Here is a 13,511-nt window from a genome sequence, read left to right on the forward strand (position 1 = left end):
TCAAACCTGGTTAAAAGCAGCTAATCAATGAAGATGCAGGCTAAATGTTATGGTGCACTTTTTAAGAATACCTTGGTATCATGTTTTAATTTTTAAGCTTTATCTTGCCCTTAAATCTGAAACATCATTGTTCAAATAACTGAGAACAAGGTAAATCAACAACATCAAAAAGGTCGGCTGCTGTGATTTCTCAAGGGCTTGTTATTTTGTACTTCCCAATTCTATTTGATGTCTTGACAAAACAAGATGACACAGGGGAGAATACATTAAATTTTGATTTTTTTCATCTAACCTGTTACAGTTGTGGCAGCTTAATTTCTTTCACTTTTTTCCTGAAGATTTTTCTTTTTTCTTTTCTTTCTTTCTTTCTTTTTTTTTGTACAATTATTCTAATTGTCATACTACTTCATGAGGCGAGTCCTCATGGGTTTTCCCATTTGCCTTGATTTTACTAGGCATTTTTGAACACATTTTGACCTTTAACATATAAGGAGCTTTTGGTTAGGCTTTGTCTTCATTAGAAATATATCAGTGAATGGTGAGATTGTCAAAGAAGCAACTGATGTTTTCTCATTAGAATCTAATTTGCACCCCTTAGCTTAACTGTGATGTAGAAGGTGCAGGTGTTGGAAACAGGTATGAGAACCTGCACAATTTGAGAAACTTCAGTTGTAATTCCTCAAAGGGGTGATTGCACAGCAAGTCAGACCTTACAAAACTTTGGACTGAGCTAATTTGGGCCTATCTGCATGTTTAAATCCAAGGACAGCCCTCCCCCTCCATCTCACAATGTGGGGGAAAAAACATGTTTGCAAATTTAATTCTTGGTCTTAGAAAATTCTTTCATGGACAAAAGGTAAACATTTTAGTTTTCTTCACTGAACAGTATCCCTCGATCCATAACTGTCTACAAGTTGTTGTCCTTCATGTGCATCCTGAGTGTGTCTCAGCAGTGGCACAGGTGCTATCTCTTCTCACTATTTTTGAATAATGCTTGATTTTAAGAGGACTTACTAAGCCATGGCCTCTGCCTTTTCTTCTCAAGAGCTAAAGAGAACTGTGGATAGAATCTGCCCTGGGGTTTCTTCTTGGAATAGTTCTCCCCTCCTCCTATTTGCAGCACTTAAAAATGATTTTTGTTGTTGTTGTTAATATAAAATGTCATAGCAGCTTTGATCCACATACACCACATACATTGTTTGCCATCCCTCCTACAGGAGAAAGATTGAGGGAGGAAAGAAGAGGCATTTTCTCTTGATTTAAATAATAATAATAACAGTTGCTAAGTTGAAAAGATGAGTGCTTATTGGATGATTATTTTCATGTGTAGCTTCCATTGTTTCCTGTATTTAACAGGCGCTAATGGGAGAAGCGATTTAATTTATGTAAACTTTACATTTTTATGCAAATGAAGCTGATATTTATTAGAGCTAAAACAATTATGCTGGCTCTTAGTGGAGTATATGCATGGGAAATGTTACAGGAGAGCAGTTGAGGTTCCACTAATGCCTCTGCTGTAAACAAATATGAATTTCTGCCACTTTTGAAAATTTAAAGACAAAAGAAGAGCTCGGAGAGCTTTACCAGAGATTGCTTATTAGGGATGATAACCTGAAATAAGTCCTGATTGGCAGGCAAGTCTTGGCCATACAATTCTTCCTGAAAGAAAGATAGCCTTTCTTGATAGAATGTAATAAACAAAATGATAAAAAATGAAATGCTAATTGCATTTTAAAGAGGTCTTTTTTTTTCTAAAATTTTAATAGGTGGTTGTATTGTTACTGAGAGAACAGTTATGCTAATGACTGACTACTTAGATGATTTTGCATTAATATAATAACCATTACCTGCCTTAATGCTTTGTACAGTATTGTGGCAAAATAGCTAAGTCTAAAAGAGTTATACAAAAAAGCAGAATTCCATAATGAAACAGAATTATACTTTCCACATGAATAGCAGGCTTTTTTTTTTTAATTTTCTGAAGACTGAAATATTATGTCAGAAATGTATTTTCTTTCCTCCATGATACAGCTACCTTGCATGGTGTCTAGGCGAATGTGTTTTGTTTGTTTGGTTTTGTCCCCCCCGCCCTTCTTTCTTTCTGGATACCTTGGGGAATAGATAGAAGCTTCCTAACTTTTTTGTTTGCCAATGTATCAGTTGTTTCCATTGGCTTATTAATTCTGAACACTATTGTCTTTCACAGGGGTGATGGTATTCATGAAGTGGTACTTATTTTTTTTTTTTTAACACAGGTTAGCTTCTATAGGTTATAGAAAATTTAGCATAGGTTTTTTGTTTTTGTTTCTGTTGCTTTGGTTTTGTTTTTTGGTTTTGGGGGTGTTTTTTTTTTTTTTTTTTTTTTTAAATGGAGCTATTTTCTTTGTTTGGTTGGGTTTTGCTATTCTGGACCCTTCTAATTTAATTTGTTTTGCTCTTGTTATTTGATGAACCAGTTAACGCTGTCTGACCTGGTCCAGTTATCATCCCATGCCTGAAGTCTGGAAGGTTCTCGGGTTTCCTGGGACATATGCATGGTGAATAACAGAGATTAAAAATAGTTTCTAATTTATTAATCCAGATTAATGGAAGTAAAATAGGACTTAAATTTTTCTGTCTTCTCAGTTTTATTATTTGTGCACTTAGCAACTAGGAGAAGACGCTGATGACAAAATGTATGTGTGTTTACACTGGGCAGTATTTACTTAGAGTTAATGTGAGTGAGTGTAAAGAGAAAGAAAAAAAAATGATAGCGTGTTATTTGTGTCATCTCCCCTCCCACCCAATTCCTCCAATTGTCTCTTAGATTAGCAATGAGAATTGTTTCTATGGGTGTTTTTGTTTGTTTGTTTGCTTTTTTAGATGTTTTTCCCCACCCTGTCACCTACCTCTCCCCTTCGGGAATAAAGGGCACTAATAAGGCCTATTATTTTAATAGTCTTCAGGCCTACGGATGATAGAAAGTCAACTGGAAGCAAAAGAAAACTGTGGCAGGCAGAATTGATACAGCACTGTATGGGCTTCTACCAGCACTTGGGAGTGCAATCGACATTTTCCCAGTTACTGGTATTAAGGTAGTAGCAGGTCCCTACTAGCAGCGTTCAGAGGGAGGGCCAAGCACAGCTGAATTTCTGCCATTCCCGCCAGTTCACGTGCACCTGGGACCAGCCACACCCAAATGGTATCAGTCAACAGTGTATCATGCAGTGTCTGTGTTGTGTTTTTTTTTTTAATTCACGATTTCCTCTTGCAACTCAACGAAAGAGTGTTAACTGTGTGTGTTTTTTTTTAAATTCAGTTTTGTATGCTAGCATTCTTTAAATGTCTGCCAGAAGTTTAATTTGAATTTCTGATCCCTGAAGGCAGCTAGACAGAATCATTCTAGTTCTTCATAAATTGCCTTCTATGATTCATTGTTAACTCATAAAACACACTCATTTCTGTATTCTCAAACAGTTAAGGTAGTTACAGCATCAGACATATAAATTTTTTTTTTTGCACTATCTTTAAATTGTCATTGGAGAAGGAAATCAAGAATTAGTTGAAACTCCCACTTCAGGCATGAGCCCCATAGCACAGGAAAACATCAGAATTTATTGGTGGGTTTTTTTTTTTGTTTTTTTTTTTTTTAATCTCAAGGAGGGTAAGGTAGATGGCATAGAATCTGGAAAAAATAAAGTTTAGTTTTGACTGAATAGTCTCAGAGAGGGGCCCATGAATAGTTGAGCACCGTCGTTAAGAACTCACATGACTGTTTTAAATACTATTGATTTAAACCACTGGCTAGATTTTATGAATCACGGCGTAATTTCTAAGCTTTGGCCATATTTCTCAGTGCTAAAGCACTCTCTCTTGTGTGCCTTTAGCCGCTTTCCAGACATTCAACACAGGATTAAATGATAGTAGTTACAGTGATCAATAGGTTAAGACCAGTACGATCACTCTTGCCGCTAATGACCTCAGTAGTAATGGGCAATAAAGTGTGGACTATAATAGCCTCTCGCTGGTACTGCATGCCCTTTGATTCCTAGTATTAGTAGGGACTAGCTACATGAAAAAGTTGGACATTGGGAGTTAAGAGAGTGGATATGTGTAGGCTCTCTTTCTTAACTATTTAAAACCTTAAACTGTGCTCAGATTTTTTTTTCCCCCTCTCCTACCCAGGCTGGTTTCTGGTCCATTTGGATATGTTTGTTAAAACCTTCCATAACCTATTTTCAAGACACGTTGGAGCAGAAACTGGGGAAATCTCAGTTTTATCACATTTATAAATTAAGCTCAGGCCCACTTTGGAGGCTCACAAGCAAACTGGTGTGAAAATGTGGTTTCAGATAGTAAAAGCAAAGTTGAGGCCATCAGCATATAATAGCCCACTCCTGGTTATTCAGAGACCCTGTGCCAGGCGGGAGGATTATTCAGGCTTCTCGCCTCTCTCCCTCCTTGGACTGTGCCTGCTGCTTGAGCATCTTATTACTCACCAGCACCTCCATCAAAATGTCCAAAGGGAAAAAGAAGAGGAGGGTCAAGTTCATTGTAATGTTCAGTAACATGAGAGTAACATTGTATTCTTCAGTAACTGTTCAGTTATTTAGGTTGAATAAATAACCCTGGGAGAAGCACATTTAACTATTGGCCATATGCAAGGGTTTCAAAATATCTGTATACGCCAGTCCCTTTTTTAACTTTTAAAATCGATTTTATTTAAGTATAATTTACATACAAGAAGATGCACTCGGTTTAAGGGTACAGTTGGAAGAGTTTGAGCCGTTGTGTACACTCAGTGAAACTACCTCCGCAGTCAAGATAGATGGCATTTCCATCACCTCCAAAAGTCCCCTTGTTCCCCTCTCAGACATAGACTTTCCTTAGTTCTTTTTAAAAAATTGTGACCAAGAGATTATGATGACTTCTGTTACAACTGTTAATTTCGTGTTCATCACCCGTTTAAATCTTACACCACCCTATTCCTGTCTGTTTTCCTGTTCATCACCATCAGAAATTTGGCTCAAGAATATTTATATTGTACGTCATCCAAGAAACGCAGAGGAAAAAAGAAACCTTAAACATGGTTCTTTTGTTTGCTTAATCAAACCTCCCTGTATGATGATGCAACTCTCAAGGAAAAGTAAACTTCTATTGTGATATGTTGGCTTTAGCAGCTCGAAAGATAGCGATTGGCACCCCATACATTTTGAAAAACTTTAAAAGTTTCTTGTGTGTGAAGACGAAGTAGACTGATTGGAATTAATTTATAGATGGTTAGATGTTTTGATAATGCCTTCTTGTGTTTGCCCTAGATTGAATGCAAGTTCACTGTTCTAATCATTGGTGATATTTCGTGCTGCGAAGTATCTTTTTAAAAGGATAATTTATCCATTCATATACATCTGTCCCTTTTTGCATATAAAAATAGTCAGACATGCCCATCTGTTTTAAATTACAGTGTATCTACATCTACACTTAAAAGGCCACTGCAATGGGAAGAATTCGGTGATGACCTTCCAGAGTTAGGTTAATGAAATTTTTCAGATGTTCTAGCTGGTGTTTTCCAAACAATGCGAAACTTGCACATAAACATCTCCCCACACAAAACATGCCCACAACAACAGTGCGGCTTGTTCACTGTACATGAATCTGACCTTCAGGAACCATTTTTAGTTCATCAAAATTAGTGATGCTGAGAAATCGGGACATCAGTGCATAATGACTGTGAAATTAGGAATGAGAGCTCGCTATGCAAATGACAGGACAAATCATGTGAAAAAGTCAAGATAAACTGCATATTAAGACATTATGTTACATAAAATTAATACTGCATTTCTCCCTTTTGCTTACTGCTCCCCTGAAAGATTTTTTAATTCTTTTATCTTCTGATCAGCTATTGTCTGCCGGATTTTTTTTTTAAGTGGCACACAGGCAAAGTGCAAAACATGTTATTACCTTTTATTGTAATACATGAGATGACAGGAGATCCTTTTTAACAAAGTATATCCTTTACTGCTTCTAGCTTCTTGCTGTCACATGTTTGATTAGAAACCAAAGAAAAGTAAGATGCTTAAATATTACTGTTAGAAGACATACAGGTTTTGTCTTTTCTTTCATTGTTATTTTTTCCCCTTTCCTTATCTTTTTATTTGGGGGGGGCAATTTTTCATGAAATAGTCTTCTTGTATTACGGGGACTGACAAAATGGTTCTCATGTAGTCTGCAAATTAAACACAAGTGCAGTGATTATTTTGAATAGCTAAATTACATTCTAGAAAGCTTGCAGAATTCATAGCATTGTCATTAGGTATCCGCTTGAATACAATTTGTGTAACCTTGGCCAAGACAGCCTGTCATTTTAATGTCAGTGTTTTATCTGAACAAGACATCATCCTTTCAGATACAGTGTGCAGGTTCCTTGCAAAGATGCCCGTGCAGAAACGTGTTAACAGTTGCAAATATGAAATGCTATCAAGTTCATCACTGTAGCTGTTTGTCACTGAAATGTCATGGAAAGCAGCTTTTAATGGTATCACGCGTAATATGAAAGAATGGAGACATCTGTGTGCTGGGTGAATAAGGAATGGTAAAAGACATCTTAGGAAAGGTCTGCGTTGAAGTTCGCAAGGTGCACCCAGGGTTCAGTCACCCACAAGACCAAGCATTCATTGATTGTCCTTTAAAGATCACTGTCCACGGAAGAAGTGGATCAGAGTAGCTCCTGCGGAGAAGGTACTGGTTCCCATTTGCCTTGTTCCCTAAAACACAACTCGAGTTTGCATTAAACTCCCTAGAGCTAATTGCCACCGAAGAGTCCTGCTTCCTAAGAAATCCAGAGCGTTGCCACCTAACTCTGGATAGCATTTGTTAGGTCTTTACTCCTTGTCTGCCTGCAAGGCTGGCTGCGCACCTGTCAGTGCTGCGAGGGCTTCTTTTGTTTTTCTTTATTTCATGTAAACTCCGTAAGTGATGAAATAGGATTCGTTGCTGCATCCCCTCTGGATAAGGATGCTGCGCGGGGGCCGTTGGTCATTTCTCCAAGCAGACTCGCGATGGTCTGCCGCTGACCCCGGAAGACTGAGTGCTGCGTGTGCGCGATTTCCTAGCTTCCTATTTACCCTTCATTAACGTTCTAGGTTCCCGTGTCAGTGGCTATGATGACACCTCAAGTTATCACTCCCCAGCAAATGCAGCAGATCCTCCAGCAACAAGTGCTGAGCCCTCAGCAGCTCCAGGTCCTCCTCCAGCAACAGCAGGCCCTCATGCTCCAACAGGTAACCCTCCGTCCTCCTCCTCCCAGGGCCGGCAACTCCACTCACCATCCCCCGCACCTGATCTGCTCCTTTGCCCACTGAAGAAAGAGGCAGGGCAGGGTGGCTGGGGCAGGACACTCAGCGGGCCCCTGAGTATTCGATGTAGTTTGCATCCCAGCAAGGGAGGGGTCCTGCCCAAGTGACTGTGGTTTGGGTCTGGGGAGTACCCGATGGACTGAGATTAGGGCTGTAATTGGACTTGGTAGAAATAAGATCTTTTAGGCTTATGGGGCTTTACGCTCTTTTATTTGGTAAGCCCAGAGGCTTCTAAATGGCGTGAATCAAAGCGAAATGGGGAGCGCGTTCGGAGCAGGTTGAAATGTGGCAGCCCTTGAAGTCCCCATTTCAACTCAGAGGCTCACAGAATTTTTCTTTTAAACATCAAGAGACATCCCGGAGTTGGTTACTTTTAAGGTGCAGAGTTCACTTTCCTTCTTTCATGTATGCGGATATGCGGAAATGAACTTCTGGCCGCCACGTGCCACAGGGACCTCACGTTCAGACTTCCCGGACCCCTGAACCAAAGAGACACGATTCAGAACTAGAGTGACAGAAGTGGCTGGGGTGAGGCGGTGGGGACGGAGGCAGAGCCGTCTCCCCACGCTGTCGCTGTCGCTGCAGACGCTCACCACCCTGCCACCCTGCGCAGCCCCACCCTTCAGAGCGCAGGAGCCCTTTTCACCGTAGAGCTTGCCCCAAGTCCCTCAGCAAGGGCACTGGATTTTGTTGTCCCATCAAAGGTCATCCCTTCCCTTATTTTAATTAGTTTGTGCAGAAAATGGTATGTTTTTCATCAGTTCATTTTGGAGATTACTTTTCAGACAGTAATGCCAAGAATAGTCAGGGTGCGCTGAAATTTATGGTCGAGTCTCAAACTAAAGGTCAGGCCATTACAGATAAAAGGATGCTATTTTTCAAATCGCAGTTGTGTATGGCACCGAAAAGGGACAGTGGGTTGGCGCTACCCTCTGTTACTTACCGTCCTCTCTTTCCTTTGTAGCAGCAGCTTCAAGAGTTTTATAAAAAACAACAGGAACAGTTGCAGCTTCAACTTTTACAACAACAACATGCTGGAAAACAGCCTAAAGAGGTACCGACAATACATATTTTACTTTCAAACCACAGATCCCAGAGGACTATCTAGTGGCTATTAAACTGTCATTCATCTCTTAAATGATTGCACAACTGAGCTCTGGGTCCGCAGCTCTCAGACCAAGAGCGATGGTCCCGTTTTTCTCTGAGAGTTTGCTGGGTTCTGCTTGGGGGCTGTCACCCGTTTGATCGTCCCACGGCAGGGGTACTGTGGTGAGCACCGAGAAGCAGGACAGTGGGCTGGGCCTTCGGGGCTCCGCCCACACGCAGGCCCAACAGCAGGCCGAGATGCACCTGTGTTCAGCACAGGTATCCTCAGACACACGCCTGAGGTTTTCTCCGGCCCAGCCAGCTTGGGTGTGCGGGGACGGCCCTTCCTTTTGCCAGAATCCTCTCTTGTGAGGCTGGACAAACCAGAAGAGTTCGACCAACGGTAAACGCTATCTCTGTGTTCACCTTTTCTCCCAAGTTAGGCACGTATGCTAATCGCTTAAGGCAGGTGTAAGATAGGACGACTCTTCTGAGCTTGGATGATTTGGGCGTCCCTGACAAAACCCAGTGTGTGACGGTGGCTTCCATGGGCCCGGCGCTTGGTAAGAGCACACAGTTGTGGCACCAGGCCCCTCCAGCCAGATGGGTGACCGCTTCAGCTCCGGAAGCCGTAAGGCCTGCCCAGAGAGGGTGTCCATATGTCACGTCCTGTACGGGTCCATGTCGGTCTGGACCAGTCCTCGGGGGGAGCATCGGTGCGCGTGAGGGCGTGACCATGCCTTCTTTCTCCTGATTTCGGTTACCCGATGTCACTTACCTGCTCATGTTTTTACCGTGGCCGGGAACGCTGTCCTTTTGAGTGTTCTCAGAATGCCCCGGTCTGTAGTTTGAGAAACAGCCCCCAGCCCCCTTAAACGGCTTCCTCTCTGGCCCCAAGCAGGCAGCCGCTCGTCATTCGTTTGGAAGGAGCCTCGCTTGGGACTCTCCAGGGCCCTGCCCCTCCTGTGAGCGTGGACGGCGGGCGGCGCTCCTGTTCCCCAGCGGGAAGGGCCCAAACCATCTCCCTGTGCCTGTCTGTGCCGGCTCCTCCCTCCACGTACACTGGGTGCTTAATCCATGCCCCGCCGAGCGTTCTCGCTGGAGTCCCGGGCAGCAGCCTGGATGGCAACCCCCGCAGAGTCGGGCCAGTTTTGGGGTGAAGGGGAGGAGGTGCTTTCAGGAAAATGCTGACACCACCCTTAAGTACAGTGGCGCGCCCCCGAGTGCTGCTGTAATAAAAAAGGGAACAGATTAAAAAGTGTCTAAAATGTAAATCTAAAGGACTAACAGTAATTAAAATGGAAATGGCACAGGGAGGGAAGGCATGTAATTGTGAGATATCACTGTGCAGAAGGCTCTCAGCTTTGTTTTGCTGGCTGTTTTTCTAATTCAGTAGGGCTTACTCATCAGTGGCAGTTCAATGCGCGTTAATGACTCTGGGATTGCAGGCATCACTCTGGACAAAGAAATGATTATTGTGCGGTCAAAAGAAGTTCAAAGACAAGAAGGGAATTTCAGTTTTTTCCTTAGAGATCCACATTCAAGAGCATATAAATTAAGCCAAATGTTAAAAACCACAGTCTGAAAGCTGACTTCAAAGTCACAACTCTCTAATTAATGAACTGCGAGCTTCAGTTTGGACAAGTTGTGGTTTGATGCGCCCATAAATCAACATGACAGGCCTGTTTCACAGTCTCAGACAGTGCTTGTCATTGAGTCACATCAGATGTAAACACAGCAGAAAAAAGAAGGGCTATGAAGGAGGTGCAATTGATCAACAGAATTGGTAAAAACCCACTTTTGAAGCACATTATGCATGATCACAGGAAATGGTTACAGCCTCAAGAGGTTTCCCCTTCTGCTGTTGCTTTTTTGAATCAGATTTCTAACAGCCTTCAAAAGGGAGAATAAGAATTATGGAGTTTCTCCCCTGTGGCTCGCAGGCAATAACCCCCTGTTGTTATTTTGTGCTTCTTTCTTTTCAAAGGCATCAAAATTTAGTTTTTTAAAGATCTTTAACTCTATATTTGAAGACAAACAAAAAAGGGCTGCCACTGTCATTCTTATCAGTTACCAGGGATTGTGTTTTTTCTTTCTGTTGCCACTTCTTATTAACCTCTTATTTGGTCTGTTAGACAGAGTTTGGAAGGCACGTCTGCACGCTGAGAGAACATGAAAGTTCAGACGAGCTCAGAGGGCAGATAAAGAAACGTGAAGGGGAAAGTTACACGGCAGAAGGAAGGATAAAAGTTAACTCTCCCAAATTGCTGCTGTCAGAAAGGGGGCATCTTGGCACACAAAGATGATGGTGGTGTCTGAGTTTGGGAAGGGAGTATTTTGTATCCGAACAAGGAGAAGGCGAGACATTAGAGTAGCCTTTTAGCATCTCTAGGACTTGAGGTTTGCTGTGGTCACGTTCTGTCATCCACTTCCAAGGCAAGGTGACGACCCAAGAGAGAGGTTGCCTTCACATCCCGAGGGGTAGGCAGACCAGCGGGCAGGTCCCCTTGGATCCCATTCTCTGTTCCTTGTGCTGGTGGGTTTGGCTGAGAGCTTCTGTAACCGTGATTAAGAGATCCTTATTTTCCCGAGGTAAGGGGGATAGGCTTCTGAAATTATCGTGCAGGTGGTGGTCCTTTTGTGCTAGGACGAAATAGAGTCACATGGTAGCAATTTCACGATGTGGACTGGTGGTTCTGATTTTAACAAGGTTTGAACTTGGATGTTGACAGATGGAACAAGTGTATTAATTTACTGAATCCCCAGTCATTAATGGCTCATAATTTTGAATCGTCTGCCCCCCCACCCCATCCCACCCCACTCCTGCCACCACCACCTTTTTCCCCTTTTTTCATTACCCCTCTGGTAAGACACTTGATCCTCAGCCAGAACAATGTACCTTCACTCAACTTGTTTCTCAAGTTGCCTTGAGATGTTTCCTTGGGAAAGTTAGGCTCCCCGTTGAGCTGGCCCTAAGACCTTCTTAGGGGATAGGTCTTCTGTAGCCCCATCCAGCTATTGAAGTGACTGCTCGTTAATATTTGACAGAACGGGTGTGGAAAATTGAAGGCAGAATTAATTTGCAGTGGAGCTACAAAAAAAGATCCCATCCTGTGCGGGTGAGGGAGGCTAAGTTGATTGTTTTAAAAGGGCCGTTTGTCCGGGCAGTTATGACAGTTTATGTTAGGGCAGCAGGGAGGAGCCGAAGAAAGGAAAACAGACCTTTGACTGCAGCTCTAGGGAGGGGATCTGAAATGCAAGGTTTATCAGGGCATTTTAGCATTTTAACACTGACTACTGACCTGTCCAGGGGACTGCACGGAGACCTTTTTTGTATGCATTCAATTGTGAGAAGTAAACAAACGGGCTCGTATCCTGTGTTTGGTAACTGGGTGGGGAGCACAGTTTGGCAACCAGCATTGCTTTTAAATTCTTTCTTTGGACAATGGGCCTTGTATACTTTCATATCCTGGCTTTTCAAACGTGGACAGCTTTCATGAGCTTTTCCTAGGGATGGCCACAGAGACAACAGAAAAGCCATCAGTCATTTTATATAAATACAAAATTTTTAAACATTTCATTTACAGTAAGACAGGAAACACCCTCCCCAAACTCCAGCACCCCCCTCTCCATTCTTTTCTACTTCAAGAAGAGCTGGTTCCCCGATCTTTTATTGTATCCATGTTGGGTTTTTTTTTTTTTTTCTCTCTCTTCCTTCCTTCCTTCTTCTTCTTCTTCTTTTTAAGTGTCATGAATTAATATTTGTTGAGGAAGTGAAAAAATCACTTTGACATGAATATAACTATCATTGGGTTTTACATTAATGTGATAACATGGGAAGGGGTGAAAACAATTGGATCATTTTATGCATGCTGTTCTTAAAATGAAAACACTGGCTTTTCATTTAAATTTATTTAAATTTTTGTTGTTAGTGGTATAGAATTTGTTTTTTGGAGTGAAACTCAATTAACTTTCTCAGTGGCATGGTAGTAAGTCTGAAATTGGTTGCTAATAGGAGAATGATGGTTTTTACTGTAAAATAAACTGCACGGAGACCGAAAGGAAACCACCATTTTTCTCTTCCTTTGAACTTGGCATCAGAAGGTCTTGATACACGTACCATTTTATGGCTGTATCAGATCAAGGTCATGTGTTAGGTTAAGTGAATGCAGTTGTTTGTAAAGTATAGTTATTAGAAGCTCTGAAAGGCTTGTATAGTCCCTTTTAGTTGCAGAGGTCTTCCTGATGTTTTGAATGATACTCAGAATTAGGAAAACGAATCTTGTGTTTTTGTTTTTTTTTTAAACGCTTTTTTTTTTTTTTTTTTTTTTTTTACTTTTTTGGGGGGGGGGCTACAGTTTGGCAAGGGTTAATTCTCCTTTCATAACTGTTAGCCATAATGTGGCTAAGACCTCCACCTCGATTTGATTCCTAGCAGATTAAGGATATTAGATAATTTCCTTCTATTTATTGTACTACTGCACTGTATTATCTTTCTATCACTCAGATAATTACTGAGGAAATCTACATTAATTTTTTTTGGCTGGAGCGAGGCCTGCTAAACACAGGAATGATGTATTGATGTTTTACACAACAAAAGTTTTCCTCCTGTCATTGTCCAATCAACAAAAAGATATTTATCATACCGTAAAGCCCCTTCTTTTCAAGAACAAAGCGGGTGGGGAAGCAGGACAGGCCAGCCGACCTGGGGGTTTCTGAAACTAAAGCCAAGTTAAGGCATCTGAAGCTTAAAGTGTCCTTCACATTAAACACTCACAGTCGAGTACGATGTTGTTTGCTAAATTATGAATGTGTGTAATTAAAATCTAGTGGCTGTTTCTATGAAAGATTTACAATGTTATTTCATCGTTTGTCATGGCTAATTAACAATATTAGATGAAGTTTTTCTTCTTCAAAGGTCTGATTTTTTCTCATTTATTTATGTCAGAAGTGATAAACAGAGTAGTTAAAAGCTCCCAGTGCAGGCAAGAGGAAGGCAACTAGTTCTTCTGTGTACTCTCCGAAGTTCAGGGTTCAAATCCCTCCAGACTGGAATGGCGCCTTCCATTTCTCTGTGGCATGAATCACTAA

General features: G+C 41.6%; 1 protein-coding gene across 12 annotated transcripts in view; it reads left to right on the forward strand.

Moving 5' to 3' along the window:
• FOXP1 (forkhead box P1) overlaps window positions 1-13,511 on the forward strand; it is a 499,038-nt gene that overhangs the window by 397,568 nt on the left and 87,959 nt on the right. For 10 of the 12 annotated variants that reach the window (XM_044253165.1, XM_044253170.1, XM_044253168.1 and 7 more), the window contains 2 exons: window positions 7,122-7,259; window positions 8,299-8,388. In XM_044253165.1, coding sequence (XP_044109100.1) covers window positions 7,122-7,259; window positions 8,299-8,388 — 228 coding nt within the window. The remainder of the gene's footprint in view (window positions 1-7,121; window positions 7,260-8,298; window positions 8,389-13,511) is intronic. The other 2 variants (XM_044253161.1, XM_044253163.1) reach the window with 1 other exon arrangement.

Source organism: Neovison vison, chromosome 6, assembly GCF_020171115.1.
Source record: "Neovison vison isolate M4711 chromosome 6, ASM_NN_V1, whole genome shotgun sequence".
Lineage (NCBI taxonomy): Eukaryota > Metazoa > Chordata > Mammalia > Carnivora > Mustelidae > Neogale > Neogale vison.